Source organism: Xiphophorus couchianus, chromosome 24 (genome assembly GCF_001444195.1).
Source record: "Xiphophorus couchianus chromosome 24, X_couchianus-1.0, whole genome shotgun sequence".
Lineage (NCBI taxonomy): Eukaryota > Metazoa > Chordata > Actinopteri > Cyprinodontiformes > Poeciliidae > Xiphophorus > Xiphophorus couchianus.
In genome coordinates, this window is record NC_040251.1 from 17,425,672 (window position 1) to 17,443,507 (window position 17,836).

At 39.8% G+C, this 17,836-nt stretch overlaps 1 protein-coding gene across 2 annotated transcripts in view; it reads right to left on the reverse strand.

Moving 5' to 3' along the window:
* The window catches only part of acvr2ab (activin A receptor type 2Ab), a 42,211-nt gene that overhangs the window by 12,845 nt on the left and 11,530 nt on the right, over nt 1-17,836 (reverse strand). Inside the window, exons 2-5 of one of the 2 annotated variants that reach the window (XM_028011411.1) lie at nt 10,816-11,023; nt 9,394-9,527; nt 7,748-7,902; nt 2,548-2,571 (exon numbers count right to left, since the gene is read on the reverse strand). In XM_028011411.1, the coding sequence (XP_027867212.1) occupies nt 2,548-2,571; nt 7,748-7,902; nt 9,394-9,527; nt 10,816-11,023 (521 nt within the window). The remainder of the gene's footprint in view (nt 1-2,547; nt 2,572-7,747; nt 7,903-9,393; nt 9,528-10,815; nt 11,024-17,836) is intronic. The other variant, XM_028011412.1, reaches the window with a different exon arrangement.

Sequence of the window (17,836 nt, forward strand, 5' to 3'; positions counted from 1 at the left end):
GTTACATTTTCTAAGGTTCCAGACTACAGAAAACATCAGTTAGATGTTATCCACCAATAGAGAAAACATGGAACAGTGGAGTTTGCTGTGGCGTGACTTTAAAGATTGCGAACAAATCAAATTTTGAAAGAAATTCTGCAGTAGAAAATGTTAGAATAATTATCTAAGTTCATTTACTTGTGAGTTTATTTGAAAGGTTATGTTTTCATATTATTATTTTGTGTGTAGTTTAGTTGACTTCTTTTCTTCTGTGAAATACTATTAACCATTTGTAGGATGTTTGCCTGGAGGCTAGAGACTTTGACATTCCTGTGGTATCAGCTTCCATCTGTAATTGATTAGTTGTGGTCAGTTGCATGCCCTTGTAAGGGCATGTCCACAGGCGGTGCCAGAATGTAAAGACGGTTGGTCAATTCTCTGTGTGAAGAAGCCCAACCTCCTTTTTCTATACAATAAAGAGAAATGCAGAGAAAGATCTAGCAGAGTTGATCCAAGACAGTGTTTTACAGCGATTTGTCGCGTCTCGGATCTTCCCTCATTTTCTGCAGAAAAGACAATTGCCTTGGTCTGAATCTTTGCTAGATAGGAATTAAAATAAACCTATCAGAAAATTCAAACTTTTGTGAATAAATTACAATCCAGGATGTTTGTGCGTCTATGCTGAACCAAACCAAACACGACTCACAAACGCAGTCTGGTCTGGATCACATTTCTTCAAGCCATCCCTCTTTGTGTTTATTTGGACTTCTTCATATTTTGGACATCTGGCAGGTTTATAATTCCAGGAGGATGTTAATAAGAGGCGAAAGGAACCAGAACGATGTGCTTGTCAATGAAAATGGGTCGAGGTTTCGGACCCTCCAGGTGCCACTTTTAAAAATACCTTTTGTTTTAATCCAAGAATTGAGGAATGTAAGTGAAGCTCAAGAGTTTCTAGAGCTGCTGGAGATTCCAGAAGCACAACGGGGATTATAATAATTCATCAACCAGTAAAAACGCCACCAAGAGAGATTCCTTTTAATCGAGAGGAACCAATGAGATGAGAGAAATAGTAATGATCCATGAAGGTGCTACGACTGCATCATTAATCCTGATAGTGAATTCCTGTGGAGTCTATCTGCTTCTGGAAACCGCCTAGCGGGCCAGAGGCTCGGCCCGGCCGGGGAGCCACCGGATCAGTTGTCCGATCGCAGGGCGCCAAGGCCGCGGAAAGGCGCGGATTACACACAGTCAGCAACCCACAGGAAGCAGGAAAACAGAAACTGCTGCTTCACACCGTTCTTCCCAACCGTTAACCGGCTCCTATGGCCGAGTCGGGTTACGGCCCCCCGTCTGTCACATGAAAACGACTCCTTTGGACCCCGCGTGAATCGTCCACTTTGGGTTTTGATGCAAACCAGGATGCAAAAATAAACCGGAACGTGAAGCCTGAGTTTTCACACACGTTTGGTGGAGGCTGATAATGAGCCAGAGCTGATTCCTCTGACGTCTGCAGACAAATTCACACATAAATATCTGCACAGGGGTCACTTTTCAAACGGTAAAACTCAAGTATTTTCTTGGACATGGAGCTAAAAACAATACAAATTTAAAAAAAGATAGTTTCAATTCACTATTAAAATATTACTGATATTAAAATGTCTTGTGATTGTATTTTACATTCTACAGCAGGGATATGTTAAACTAAAATCTAACAAAATATCTGTTTTGAAATGTTTCTCTAATATACACCTGATTGGTCTGAGAACAAAACATTTTAATAACTTTGTTTGACATATAAAATATAAGACGATCAATAAGTCATTGAGCAATTAGGAACAATAAATATTCATTAATATTTAGCAAACTTTGTTAAAGTAAATTACCTTCCTGCTCAAATTAAATGGTTAAACACAAAAAAAAGTTACATTATATCTCTGAAAATTTTCTTGCTAAGTTTTCTAGCATTTAGCAAATTATATCTAACTTAAAACAATAAAAGCTTAATCTGATTTAACTTCAGTGGACATAAAATTTAAATGTATATTAAAATGGTTTCAACTGTAATTCAATGTTTTAATCGAACATTAGATTGCGCAATATTACAAAATTGTGCAATTTGAATAAAAACAACACTTTCAAAAACTTTCCAAACTTTGAAAACACAAAGTTTTCAAGGATTTCAAGAACCTGTATCTGCAAAAACAGTTCCTATTCTTATGCTCAGGTCTGCGATGTCCGTTCTACTGAAGAAGAAGCTGCTATAAATCCTTAAAAGTGGGTCACATGACAAACATCAACACCACAAGTGAACCTTTGTAGAATAAAAAAAAGAAAAAAACGAGGGGCTGCATTCAAAGCCGTGATGGCGACTTTCCTGCATGCACAAAAGCAAACAAAAGACATTCATTCATGCAATTAATCCAGGCGAGGGGGAGAAAAACAAAAAGTGTTGTGAGCCAGAGTAAGCAAGGCGGTGCTGGACAAGGCAAACATAACGGTGGTGCAGGACTGAGGTGGAGAGGTCACGACCTCTACCCAAAAGAACGTCAGTTAAACTGCTCTTACCTCCACCATAATATGAAAGGCGTGCTTGTTGGAAGAGGAGCATAAGAAAGCAAAGAGGAGAGATTACTGCCGCGTTCTGTCTGTTAGTGGATGAAGCAGAGGCAGGTTGAAACGCAGGCCGATCGTCGAGTCAGAGATCCAAACGTCTGATTGAGGATGGAGGCGACACATGGATAAGGTCAGGTGTCACATGTTAGCAGCAGATTTAGCAACAGAAAGGTAGCTTCAATGAAGGGTGGAAACCCAGCGAGCATGAATGTGTCACAGATGACATAAACAGCATTTCAGAGCAACGGTACTCTTAAACATGCACACATCAGATACTGAGAGACAAGAAACTGGTGGCCTTTGAACCTAAACACATTTTGTCATGTTATGGATAAAAAGTTTATCAGCTGCCCTAAATATAATCCAGTACAACTTGATCTCTGTATAAACACATGTTCTGTAAAGGACTCAAAATGCAAACTATTACTGGACATTTGATCACACCATGCCCTTTGTGAGATACGGTGGTGGCAGCATCATGCTATGGGGAAACACATCAAACTGATGGGAAGATGGACAGCGCTAAATAAAGACTAGCCTCACTGAAAAAAGACAAAATAGTAGAAACTATTTTTGGTCTAGTTCTAGTGCAAATATTAACTTAAAACCTGGGGAAAATGTCTTTTTATAAAGGGAAATAATTTGCAAATGGAACAAGTAGCTGACATTTTATCATCTGTAAACCTACGTTGCTAACTTCTACAATGACAAAAACATGCAATGTTTTGTATTTGGATGCATGTTTGAGCTTATAATTTAAATTTTAGTTGTAACTCCTCAGAACTTTTAGTGTTTTTCACACATAAACAACATTCCTGTGGAAACTTAAAGCTGACGTCTTGGTGAAACTTCTTCATTCTAAATAATTTACAATGGACCCCCAGTATCAACAGGCCGCCAACAAATAGCTTAATCCACCAACACTTGAGTTAGAAGTGTTTTAAAAACACTTCTAACTTCTTATTTTATAAGTCAAACATCAAATTGCCTTAAAATGCATTCATGCACATGGTAGAAAACACATATAACAACATACATATGGTTCAAATGTAAACTCATGGAGGCTGAATACCAATTAATGCCACATTTTTTAAAATTACAGACTACTTTGTGTTGGTCTATTACATAAAATATCAATAAAATGGACTAAAGTCACTTGATATAAAGTGACAGAATGTGAGTAAGTTCAAAGGACACTTAAAGAAATGGAATATGAACAGATTTACATCTTAAAACCAAAATAAAAGTCAATACAGCCAAGACAATACAACTCATTTACTGCCAGACTGTCAACATTATCCCCCAGCTGAACGACTCAGGCTGGATTCCTGGAGATTTATAGGTCTGGGTGGGAATAAAGAACCTTCCCAATGTAAATAGATACATTAAGTAATAGACTCGCTCAGAAATAAATTAGAGGAACAATGGAGTCAAATCGCAGCTCAGACACCTAAAATCTCTTAAACAAGGATTGGTTGAGGAAGGCTTCACACAGCCAAGTAGTTTTAGAATCAAGAGTGTAGTCTGGAATGACTGCTAAGACCAGGAGAAACTAAGGAGAGAGTTGTGTTTGAGTGCTAAAGGTTTGTGCATTCAGACACAATCAACTCCAGTTTGCTTCCACTTGGCACCGAGGCGTGAATAATTGAGGTTTGGTGGCAAAAATGCGCTTCATGCTGGAGCAAAATCATGGCGACACCACCGGTTCATGCAGTTCTCATCTTTCTTCCTCTGCGTTTCTTCCTGGATGTGATCTTGTTGCGGCCTGCAGAGTCTATAAATTAAATGTGTGCTGAAGAAAAGCCAACATGCCTCGTCTTCCTCTGTTTTTGCAATGTGATGAAGATAAATCAGCCATCAGCTTTATTAAGTCCACCTCCAGCCTGGCTCCATGTAAGTTTCACAGATATATGAGGAGATGCAGAAGCAGCTCAGTTTTCTTCCTCCACAGCCAAACATAAAGAATGTGAATAATCGCATTAAAATATATTACATATTCAGAACGGGAGGTAATGGTGCATGTATTTGTGAAGGTAAAAATGTCAAAGGTAATCCCTGGTTTGTGTTTTTCTAAAAGCACCCCACGCCAAAGCAATGTACAAATGACTGGGAGTGACATCAGGCAGCAGGTTTAAAAATTGTGTTTTCTTCTGCGCAACACCAGAAACTAAACTGACATGACAAGGTTGCTGAAAGCACTTCACAATAAAGGAATGTAAGAATGACTGACAGTGACATCAGACAGCAGGTTTTTCAAGCTGGAAAAACTTTCAGTTTCACTTTGTTGTAGGTAAGCTGGGAATTGCAAGTGTTGAAACAAACTGACTCACAATTCAGTATAATAGTATGTTGAAACATTTATGCAGCTAATTAGCTTATTGCTGCATGTGTTTATGTCACACAGGTACCTTTTGAAATTGATGTAGATGTTGGCTAACCTTTGACTATTACACAAAATATTTCTAGCTTTGAAGACTTTTAAAACATGTTGTTCACCAAAAAACGTTCAGTGGGTGCAAACCGAGAGAAAGTGGTCAAGGTGTGACTATAAAAAACGTAAAAAACGCCCTTCAAGATTCAATACGACAAACATGGGACCTAAAGTCCTCAGAATTACAATGCTGGCATAGAAACGCTAAAACTAAGCAACAAAAATTATCTTTAAGGTAAAAAAACATTTTCAAAAAACAAAGATTAAACTCCAGGTGAAGATAAAACACAAAAAAGCAACTAATCTGATTCTAAATGGTCTTCAACAGAAACTAAATAAGAAAATTTAGATATAATCCAACCAAAACTAACCACACAAGACAAGTTAAGGCAACATAAAGAGAAAACAGAGCAAAGACCTTAAGACGCCAACAAAAACAAAGTGAGAAAAGAAAATGAATCATAAGCTGGATGTTAGTCTCTGACGTTAGTTTGTCATCATCTATGCATGAAATAAACATGATTATTCCTTCAATATGACTCAATTAGTACCAAGAGGGCCTTCCATCTGCACCGGATGCTTTAAATCCAACACATGTGGTCAATTTGTTGCCGTCACATTAAAAATACATGACTAAGTGCAGCGCATCATTCCCCAGAGACTCTATTATCGAGCAGGCCGAGTCATGACTGTGCAGAAAACCTAAACAAAGTTCCAATAAACACATCTGGGTTTTTGACATTTCACTGACTCGGTGCAAGACGATCCGCAACGTGACGGCAGAATTCGGAAATGAACGGCTTGGATTTCATCTGCCGAACAGAAGCGGAAAGCCTGACAGGAAGGAAGATCAATGCTCTCAAAACTGTTCAAAAAAATACTATGAAGCGAGAAAAAGTTTTAATGAAGCAGCTTGAATTCCCATCGAGCGGATTTTAAATACATTCCTGCGCTTGTGACCTCCTTTTCCTTCCCTCCTGCTCTCCTACACCTACTCCTTTATGCAATAATCCACTTCAACTCCATTACAGACGCCCAGCATGACTTCATTTGCTCCATGCTGGCTAATATATTTCATTTTATTCACGCATTGCTGGGAGAATCTCTTACATATCGCGTTCGATATGTTACCCCTGATCTCGTTGTGCTGTTTATTTTTTCCCACTCATTTATCCGTTTCCAGGTAAAAATGATCCATAAGCCTCTTAGACTTGTTGTTTTTCCGATGCACATCAGCTTTGTTTCCAGATTGCATTGTGTAACTGTCTTTTTATCTCTCTCCTGCTAAGCTTCGGCGCTCTGCAAATACAATAAGTGAGTGGAGAGAACTGCACGTCTCTCTTCGCTCGCTCACTCCCCCGCACTACACCCACCCACCCACTCACCCACCACCTCCATCCTCGGAGGCAGAGCTGCGAGCTTCTCTGTGTTTAGTTTTGTTTGCCTATATAAAGCCTCATCAATAATGCAGAGGCCCCTGACTCCTCTTCCATACGCTGGAAAGCTCTGCTTTTCTTCCCCCTGCTGCCGAGCAGCTCAGAATATACCTCTGCTACAGTAGAGAGAAACAAGCCTCCCGTTCGGAGAAGCTAAATTCATCAGGAATTTTAGAGGATGTGTTCATTTCTCTGGAATCTTTTCAACATTTAAGCGCGCAGAGAAAAGTTGGGGCGACTAGATGAGACTTTGAAAGGTTTAAACTCAACCAGCACGATGAATTTCAGATGAAATGTGTCGCTCTGAAAGAGATTTCTAAAAAACCAAGAAGCAGAAGGTTCACGAGAGGTTCATGAGCGGAAAATGTCTAGGCTTTTTTCATAGATTTCTAGGATTTTTCTTTTAGTTTAACATAAAAGTACAAAACGTGTCTGTTTGGTCGGTGATTCAACGAGCCTCTGAGATGATCTGAAGTAACAATTATCTGATTCAGTTGATGTGGAGGAATGTTGGTCCACTCTTCCTTAAAGTTTGGAGCAGGTTGAACCAAATTTCACCTTCGGCTGCAAAACAAGCCCATATCATCACCCCTCCACCTCCGTGCTTGACCTTTTTCTTGTGTATTTTAGCCAATCGTTTATCCTTTGGTTTATTCTAAAGCAACTTTGCAAAATCAGGAGGCAGAAGTCACAATAGATCCGGAGTTTGAGCGGACCAGTTGAACTGAAATGACACAAAAATCGACTAGGACTAAAGACTGAGATATTTTCACCTGGGAAGCAAGGAGATCTGATGGACGGCTGGACAGAGGGATTTTAGTTTGTAATATTTCTCCTTTCAAACTGTTTTCTTCCTCCAGACTGAAGGAATTTGTGAAACAAAGAAACTTGGATGAACTTTCACGTCGAACCAACTAACATATTTAAATCTTGGTTTGATTTATAAAGTTAAGTCCTGGTTTTGTCTTCACAAAATTTACGACAGGAATTAATTGATTAATCTCTGCTTTACTCTCCTGAAACCCTGAGCGTCCACCTGCTCTAAATAGTAAAAGATGTTTGAGTCCAGATTAAAGAAATTACATTCAAACACAGTAGATTCAAGTTGTGACAAAGCTGCTTTCTGCTTCTGCTGCTTGTATTTCCTGGGAAAGACTAATGTGACGCTCAGGAACTGAAACGGTTTCCATTTCCTCTGTTAGCATTTAACAGGTAAAGGTGAGGTCACTGCGGGTGAATAGACAGAAAGAGAAACTCAGACGCCTGAATGCCAGGTGAGACTTACATGTGTGGGGACGAGGGCAGCAGGGTAGGCCAGCTTGTGGTGCCTCCACATCCAGAAGGAGAAGAGGACGACGCCGGCCAGGCCGATGATGGGAACCAGGGAGTACAGCAGCGTGCTGAACAGCGCCGGCTTCGGAGAGAACGGGTTGGATGTGGCTGTGGGGACAGACAGGAAGTGGTTGGAGAGGAGGAATGAACGCTAGGAAACGCATCTGATTGGGCAGCACCAACCCCGGCTTACTGCCACTGTGCTTAGAGATCATATCAAAGCACACACACACACACGCCCACACACACACACACACACACAGAAGAGTGGGGCGGGATTAGCAAATCCATCTCGTGACATAATGTAATCCTGCAGCCAAAAATACCAGCGCTCTCTCCCGGCTCGGCCCGTAACAAGGTGCCGCTGTTTGATTCAGCAGCGGCAACGGGTGGGGGAGGGGCTTCACCAGCTGCTCTGTGGGCCTCTCAGGCTGTTAGCGACGGCTTCTTTACACAACAGGCTATCTGCAGGTTTCTTTCAGTCACATCCAAACCAACACAAGCAGACAGATGAGCCTGGTAGCTGTAAAGTGAGAAGTGCAAGGACGTCGGACGAGAAAACACTGGGAGGACTGGAGGCTGCTGCAGATGCAGTTTCCTGTTCAAACACTGGACTCCTAATATCTGCACACTTCAGTACAGCCTCTCAGTACAGCCTCTACCCAGGGGGTTTCTGATCTTGCTGTTAAACAATTAAACGATTAATCACTATCTGGAGAATAGAAACTCTATGTTAAAAAGGCCTTTTGCTAAAAGAGCAACACACTCGGAGCAATATTTAATCCAAAACTGTAGAAAAATATACACATTTTGGATTTAATATATGTACCCAGAACTCCTCAAGTTGCAGTTTTAGCTTCACCCAGTTCAAATTCAGTAAAAAACGTTCTATTAAGCAACTTTTCCAATATAATTATTGACCAGTTAGGTTCTTATCAGCTCTACACTGAGCTTTTCACATGTTGATGTTAGAATGATTTTTTAGCTGCATCCTTTCCATAATAATCAATGATGCTTTTACTGCATTTCAGACAATAAAATGTTTAAGTTTCTGTTTAAAAATTTTATTGAATTGCATCTTTTAACATATTTCTAATGAAAAATCTGCAAAATGTGTCAATTTTTTAACTGATTAATCATCAGAACAATAGAATAGGTAGCAGCTCTACCTAGATCGTTGTTCTGTTTTTAAGTTTCAACCAACTAAGCTGTTGACTTGACTCACATCAGCTCCATCATCTTCATTAAAATGAAGCCATCTCTCAGCATGATGCTGCCACTGCTATAAAAGTCTGGCAGTGGCAGCATCATGCTGTGGGACTGTTTCAGAATTACTCAAACTGTGCCAAAAACAGGTGGCTAATTATCCAGTCAGAAATGCAAGCAGCCTCATTTCTTTAATAAAAAAAAAGTCAAAAATGATTAGCTCAAAACACTGTCCTGAGCCGTATGCAACGAAATTTCATTCTGTATACACCCTGTGCATGCAAAATGACAATAAAGTCAGTCTAAGTCTAAGTCTATTAAAATTGATGAGTTATTTTTCTCTAAAGTCGTATTTCAACATAGCGCAGAGGAGAGAAGCTGCGTTGTACGTACTGTAGGCGGTGGAGTGGCTGGTGTCGTTCTGCGGCTGCGTGTCTGGGATGTACATGAACCTCTCGTTGCACATGTTCCCTTCACAGCAGCAGAAGAAAACCTCGGGGCTCACCTTCCTCTCCACACACTCGTAGCTGCAGAGGACATTGAGGTGGGAATTAGAAACACACACACAGAGCTATCCATCTCTGTACGCAGAGGCACTTTTATTATTCAGAGTGCATCGAACATAAAAGATGTGACGTTGTGCAAAAAGCATGAACACACACTCCTCTCTCTTCTTTTCATTCCCTCACAGCCACAGAGGACAATGAAACACAACATTTATTAAATAACTCCTACATGAGCCAATACACACACACACACACACTATTTCACTCTCTCAGAGTCATCAGATAAAAGCCAAAGGAAGTGGCAGCCGCCCTCGACTTGCTCTGCGCTCTCCAGGGAGGCCAGCCGGCGCCGTCTGAACCGAGGCACCTGAACACAGCGGACTGCAACTTTATCGTTTGGGAATCAAAGGAAAACACAAATTGCCTCAAACCAACTCCTGATACCAGCTTCAAGCCCTAGTGAGCAGAAAACTATGAAGACATACCTCATTAGTAGATGCTTTTTTTAGACTTTTTAGAAATCTAATCAGTTTCAAGCGCTAAGCTTTTTCATTTCTGTTAGTTGCAGTAATTAAAATGTGTCATGTGCGAATTATTCGAATGGGAAGCACACCGAGGGACAAAAAATGTGCTCAAGGTGAATTTAAATGTGTTTAGAGTTGCAAGTGAGTCATGATGAGCTGGCTTTGTCTTGATGAAAAAGAAAGAGCTGTCTGCAGGCGATAAATCTAAAGCTACAAAGCAGCTCTGAGCTGGATGAAAACCGAGGCGATGCTTCACAGAATCTGAACTCAGGTTGGAGTTCATAACTAAGATATAAGGTCTGGGGAAACGGTCCTTTTAATCACTCAGTAATTAATGAAACGTCTGATCAATGGGTTTGACAGAAACTCAAAGCCATCGCCAGCAGATGAACATTATCTGATAATAATCCTGCAAAGATCTGACCAAGAACCTGAAGGACAAATTATAATTCAGTTTAATGAATCATAAATTCAATGAAAGAAATAAACACAAATATTTTAAGGCAACTGAAATTAAGCTAAACTAAGGTAGGCTACGGTAGAATAAATCAATCTAAAGCATTGTAAACAAAACAAATTTTAGCGAAAGGTTCAAATAAAATGACCTAACCAAGCTAAGACAGAGTAAAGTGAAATAAGAAACTTAGTTAACCTACAAAAAATAAACTAAGACATGACATATTTCTGCAGCTTTAGTCCAAAATTAATCCTTTGTGTTGTTTAAATCATCAGTAAGGACACAATACTTTAGCTTCTTCAAACTTATTGAAGGTCTCCCTGCGTACCTGTCGTAGCAGTTCATGTCGTCCAGCCAGCAGCCCTGCTTGATGATCTCAATGGTGCCCGAGACGTTCTTCCATGTGGCGAAGCAGTGCCGCCGCTTGTCCTTTTCGCCGATGCAGTCCTCGGTGCCGGAGTGGTTGCTTCGGTCCTTCTCCCAGCTGGAGCTGAAGAGGACACATTCCTGCGTCTCCGAGCGTCCCAGAATGGCACCTGCAGAGGACAAACAGAAACTCACTTCAGGAAGCCTGTTTGCGCTCTCCAAGAGGGAAACTGAAACAGAAGGTAATTTAGTTTTATTTGAATAACAGTCTCAAAATACACAATGAGCGAAAGTAATAATAAAAGTTGCATCTGCTGAGATTTTTTAACTTTATCTGGGAATCAAAGGCAGTTGGAGGCAAAGTGAGCAACAATACAGAAGAATCAGGAAATTATAGGAAATGTTAGAGCTGAAACGATTAATTGTGATGAATCGATTGTTAGCTAGAATACACAGACTCAACAAAGGCCATTTGCTGAAGAAAAAACAAGACACTCAAATCAGATATTAAGCCAAAACTGTGCAATACATACACGCATTTTGCATTTAAGATGAAAAAATAAACTTTGTAAATATGTTCTACTCAGAACTCCTCATGTGACAGTTTTAGCTTTACATGGTTCAAATTGTGTAAATAAAAACTAAAATTCTCATATTGAGCAATTTTTTCTATACAATTACTAATTAATGATTAAAAAATAGTCAACATATCAGCATTACACTAACTGATAGTAAGTTGATCAGAAAACGCAGTTTTTCCAACTAATGACTAAGCATACACTTAAAGAATGCAATTGTGTTTTAGTCAATAAAATATTTATCTCTTTATTAAAAAAATGAAATAATTTGTTTTTTTGCATCCTTTAATGTATTTCTAGTACTATATAAAATAGGATTAAAATGAAAACCCGATTAATCAATTACTAAGATCTTTAGTTACTGAAGATTGTAGAGGATTTTAATAAAAGTAATGTTAAGAATGTAGAAATATTAAAGGGGTATAATTATTCTTTCATAAGGATATTCTGATGTAAAACAGCTTCTAAACATGTAAATCGAACATCAAGAAGCTTCTGAAAGCTCTGTATTATTTTCCAAACCCTGCAGCTCTTATTTCATGACTTTCAGCTCAAACGAGAAACAATCAGTGATTTCTAACAAGCTCTACTGAGGTACATCGAGTGGCTAAGATACTTTTGTTTTATAAAAATCACCGTTTTCTGAGGTGAAATGTACTTATATGTGATTACAGACTCCAGGTGCAGCACAATGAAAACAGAGAGAAATCCCACACCAATAAATGTTAGCTTGTTGTTCATTCTTGCAGGATTCTTCAAACAAATATGAGAATAATTGTGCAAATTACGCCACAGAAACGAGAAGTTAGTTCACATCTTCTGCACTGGCTGTTCATTAAACACACGTGATGCATTTTTCAACAAGATAGCTTCAAGTAAAGCCGGTTAACGCCTTCCTGAGAGCCCAGCAGCCTCCCTCTGCAGCCAGCAGGAACAGCTGCAGAGAGGTCACACTGCCTCTCATCCGGGCCCGACGGCGCTTTTCTCTCGTCACATCGTTTTCTCTGAAGTGGAGGAGTATTTCGCAGCAACAGGTGCAGCCGGGAACTGTTGCATATGTGACTAAGGCAAGTGGAATGTGCACGGCGGAAAAATGCAGAAATAATTGGTTTGCTTCGCATATGTGCAACGACGAGACGAGGGGAATAATCGGACGGAGAACGCCTGCAACTTTTCTTGCACTTAAAAGTAGAAAGAAAAAAAAATTGCATTGCATTGAGGAAACTATCTATCACCACCACAACGCCCTGGAGCGAGTCGCTCACATCCGCAACAGGAATTATGTGTGAAGAAAAGCTGCTGAAAAGGAAAGAACAAGACAATAATGGGGACGTAAGTGCATTAGATATGGCCCTGCAGGAATAGCACCGCATCCGGAGGTTACAGACAACTCCTTTGATCTGACAGCGTTGATGGATTGTTATTTTGCCCAACATCCAGCACCCGGGGCAACAGAACATGGGAGAGAAGCCCCAGTGTTCAAAAGAGAGAAATCTGACTGCAGGTTCACCCTGATGCTCTGAGTTCCTGCGTTACGTGATTTGCAGTGAATGCAGCAGGAAGGTATGATCTCTGTTTGTTAGAGGGTTCAAATCAGAAATAAAGAAGCAACTCTGAGCTGCTGCGTCTTTACAGGCTGGTAAATTTAAAGAAAAATATATAAATCTGACCTCAGTTTGATTCTTATTGTTTTAGGTAACAAACTTTAAAAAAAAATCTTGCCAGCTGCAAAAATGTATTTATTTTATTATCAGGACATCTGGCTCTACACTCTATCAGTAGAAATAAAGAAATGTAGATGAAAAGGTAAATCTATAAACATATTTTAAATTAACATCTTAAAAAATATAAACATGAAATTATAAATTAATAATCTTTAAGTGAATTCCTGAAGAATTTCCACAGCAATACAAACATTCATATTAAAGAACATAAATTTATATTAATAATCAAAACACTAAACTAAATAATGTGAAAAGTTGAAATAAATTAATTTAAAAGCTTCTAAGTAAACATCTGAACCAACATTTAAATACAACATAAATATGCATATTTTATTTCTAAGCAAACATTTGTAAATGAATATTTTTGAATAATTTATTTTTAAATTCAAATATATTATTTATTTTCAATTAAAGCAATTTGAAAAATAAATAAATTAACCTTTTAAACAAAATAAATTTAGTTAAAATAATTAAAAAGAATAATTCTATATAAAGGCTTTATACTTAAATATATTTTAATATAAAAAATATAAATAATGTTTTAAATCATGTGGAGAACAAAAACATTCTATATTAATTTAACTCTGACCTGCAGCTTTAAGGTCTGCATGTTTAAATGAAGCTTTTCTTCTTTTAAAAATGCATTTCTAAGTATTGCGAGAGCAGAGCGTCATCTCAAAGAGCTTGGAGCCATGTGAACTGCAAACACGGCTGCTAAGAGCTCCAATCAATCACAGGTGACAATACATGGAGCCGCTTGCCAAAGGTGAGCTATTGCTGCCCGGATATGAAGGACATAAAGCACAAGAATCAATCTTCTGGTTTGTTCTGAAGTTTACGAAGGCAGATATGATGGGAAGCCGCTGGATTGTGCAACGGTCCGGTTTCCACACAGCAGCGAACGAGAAAAAGCTGCTTTGTCTGAAGGGAGAAATTCAAACACTGGAATGAGACGACATGAAAGGACTGGATCGCTTTGTTTACCCGAACGCTGGAGATAATTCAGACTTATTGTATCCGCTTCATCATAATCAGTCAGACAACAGAGATGGAGAGAACCTTGAGATGCATGAATGTAAGATTAGACAGAATTAGATTCTCAGAACAAAGATGAAAACTTGAAAAAGTGTTTCAGGATCTATAATTGGGGTCACACAGTTCAACAGGGCATCTTTTAAGCAACTCGCTGTCGGGTGCTATGGTAACCGCCTGGCTCCATTCATGATGCTGCCACTTTTTATTAGAAAAATCAATCAAAATGATCCAATACAATGCAACTTTTACATAGATCCAGACATCAATTTGCATTTAGTACTAAGTGAATGAAAAGTGATCACCTGCATGCTAATAATGGCAGAAAAAACTCTCCTCCAGCAGCCGGCTCACTTTCCCTCCGTCAGCTTCTCTGTTCCCAACTTTAAGTTCAAGCAGGTCCGCTTTCTTTCCTCAGGTGAAGAGTAGTGACCTGGTAGCATTTCACTGAGACACATCTCTCTGTTCAACTCAAAGCGGAGATTTATCGAGCAGAACTGTGACCTACTTTAGCTGCGGGCATTTCAGCAACACCTCCCCTGCAAAATGTCTAAACACCTGACCCACTTTTCAGCTCACCAGGGCTTTGGGCTTTTAATATGAAAAGGAAATGCCTGTTAGTCTTCCTTAGATCATTACAACACTTTACACTCCAGCAGGAAAAAATATCTCCATTACAATGGAGATCTTTACAGAGAATAAAGCTGCAAAGAGTTAATGCAACTCATCCGAGGGACTGTTTTCTGTAGAGAGGATGAAACATTCCACTACTGAGGAATAACTTCATCTGGAGATCAACAGGTGAACTGGTATGAGTCGAGCCGAATGCTGAAAGACGCCTCAACCAAGAGGTCAAACTATTTCCTCTTAAACGACACCTACGACCCCGAATGTTCAACCTGGATCACAACATTCTTCCGTAGATTTCCAACAGAGGTCAACCTTTAAATATGAATGGATGGACAAACTGGCTAATAGGCGGTTGGAATGGATGGCTGGACAGACAGATCGATAAATGTTTAAGAGACAACTTGATGGACAAAATAATAAAAAAAAAATAAAGAAATAGATTGAAGGACAGATGAATGGATACAATCAATAGAATCAATTTGAATTAAAAGTGAATCTGGACCAACGAGGGATTCAATTCAAATTAAATTCAAAAATACTTTATTAATCTCAAAGATAAATAAAATAATATTACACAGTTGGATATAATTTACTGAATGAATCACATCAGTGATTCATTCAGTCATGTTAAACTTCGCACTGCTGAACATGTTAATTATTGACAAAATATGAGCTGAACTACAGCAAGAGCAGATATTTACAATATTTGGGTTGATAATTGCTAAAAAGTTTAAAATGCAGGTTTTGAACAAGCATTCTAGTAAAGACAAACAGTAAAATGTGATTTTTTAAAAAAAAGATAGAAGCATATATAATCCATTTCAGGACATTGAAGTGCTTGATGTAGTCCTGAAACATTGTGTTTGCCCAGTTGTGAAACATAATCATGAGTAATTTCTCCCAGAAGGATTTCCAAACACACTCCCTTTCTCTCGGTGAGGAAGGGTCAAGCTGCACTTCTCTGCAAAACAAGAGGCTAGCGCTCCACAGAGACAAACCAAACATCACAGGGGACGAGCTCCACCTCTCCGCTTGCAAAGTGAGCTCTTTCCAAGCTGGAGGGGAGATGCTAGTGGCCGGTGAGGTGCATGCTGGGTGGGAAATGATCAGCCAAGCCTCCCTGGCAGGTCGCCAGCTCCGCTTGAAGGTGTTGTTCTGTTCTTGTGTAGCTGCCGCCTCGTTCTGAGCTGATAACTGCATTAAAGCGGGATGTCATATCACTTATTTAGCCCGTTAAAACACATGAACCAGCTCCAGCTTCCTGTTTTGGAGCCTCATAATGAAGTGGCGCTTTGGCGTTTGGCGGCGCTGAACTCAAGTGGGTAAACAACTCATTCATCAAGGGCCTGTTTTTGTGCAGCTGCCAGCAGCGGGGATTGTTCATTATGATGGAAATTGTTCCAAGGATCAACTTATCATCTGCGTTCCTGGTGATGTATGGTTCTGTGGGCTTTTTGAAACATTCCTGCACAGCGTTGAAAAATGAACTTAGTCAGAGGTCAGCAGGTCAAAGTGCTGGGCGCTCTTGTCTTCCCAGCAACGCTTGTTGTTGGTGCTGATGCAACCCGACACTCATGCCTCCCCCACCCCCCAATACGTGACTCAAGAAGCGGCTAAATGCGGCTCCTGCATGTGGGACTTGATTCAGGAGAAATCTGTAATCACAGCAGCAGCAGCAGCAGCACCTGGCTGCACTCATCCCACATACAAGTCATCCATTTCATCTCACTGAGTGCGCCAACTTGGGTTTGGTTATTCACCTATAGCTACTCTTCCTCATGGGAAAAACAAGAGAACATTCTATTCTAGTAAGTTGTTAAAGTTGAGAAATAGAAACGGGAAGGTGATGATTAAATCCAACTGGTTCGTTTTTGTACTTATTTGATCCCCAGTGCTGGTCTTTCAATTAAAATCTGACCAAAAACACCAGTTTGTTCAGGATTTCCCCAAGAAATCTAGGAAAGCCCCAACGTATTTTTGTTTTAAAAAATGTTAAGTTGACAGGAAATTGTGCATATAAAACATAAACAACAAAGAAAATATATTAGTGGATAAGATAAAACTAGTCTTTCTGTAGGCTGTGTGTGTAAAAACATCTTAAAGTGCTTAAGTCAAGCGCTTAAAGTAGAAAGAAGAGGACTAGGCGGAGAACCAGGCTGCACCGGATGCAGATCAGAGATACAGGCAAAGGGAAATAAAAAGAATTGACAAGCCTTTGGGGTCATCAGGGGTTCAAGCTGAGCTGTTTTGGAAGCTGTCAGGCTCGGTTAGAGCAACAGCCATAAACAAATCCGTCTAAATTTCATCCCCGTGCAGCAGTGTCTCCATGTGAAGGTGCTCTGCCAAACCTACGACTATTCAGAGAACATCCTGCTACTGTAAACCGTTAGAGATGCAGGACAGAGTGGAGTTCTGCTGGTTTCCCTCCGACACTGATCCCAGGGTCACATTCCGGCCATTCAGCTTCTTTTTCCAGACAGAAATGTTTTTTAGTCTGGATTATTTCCTAATATATGCAACAGGTCACAGCCTCCAGCTGCTGGTCTCCACACCCTCATCCTCCCCATACTGGGAGTTGAAATCAGAGCAATAAATCCAGTAGATTTCACGCATTAAAAAAGCGGGGAGTGATTCAGACTTTTGCACAGTTCTCGGTTAATCAGGGGAAGCACAGCTACACTCCTCTGTTTCCTGTCTTCCTGATTAGATATGCATCCCACCTACTTGCCTTCAGGGCAGTTCCTGGATAAAGATGTTAATGCTCTGGATATCACAGGGATCAGCCACCGGGGGCAGCATGGAGGCCCACCTCTGAGTGGACTGGAATATCCTGCTGAACACCATTAATCAATATTCCTGACAATGTCCAGCAAAGACCAGATGTTTCCATCAGTCTGCATGATTGTTTTATTATTAAGAGTTTCCCCCAGTGTATTATAAGCCTGGCAGGCCACCAGGCTTTACTTGTGCCCCCACCAGGCTAAGCATTGCTTATTTATTTAAGTTTTTAAAACTTTAT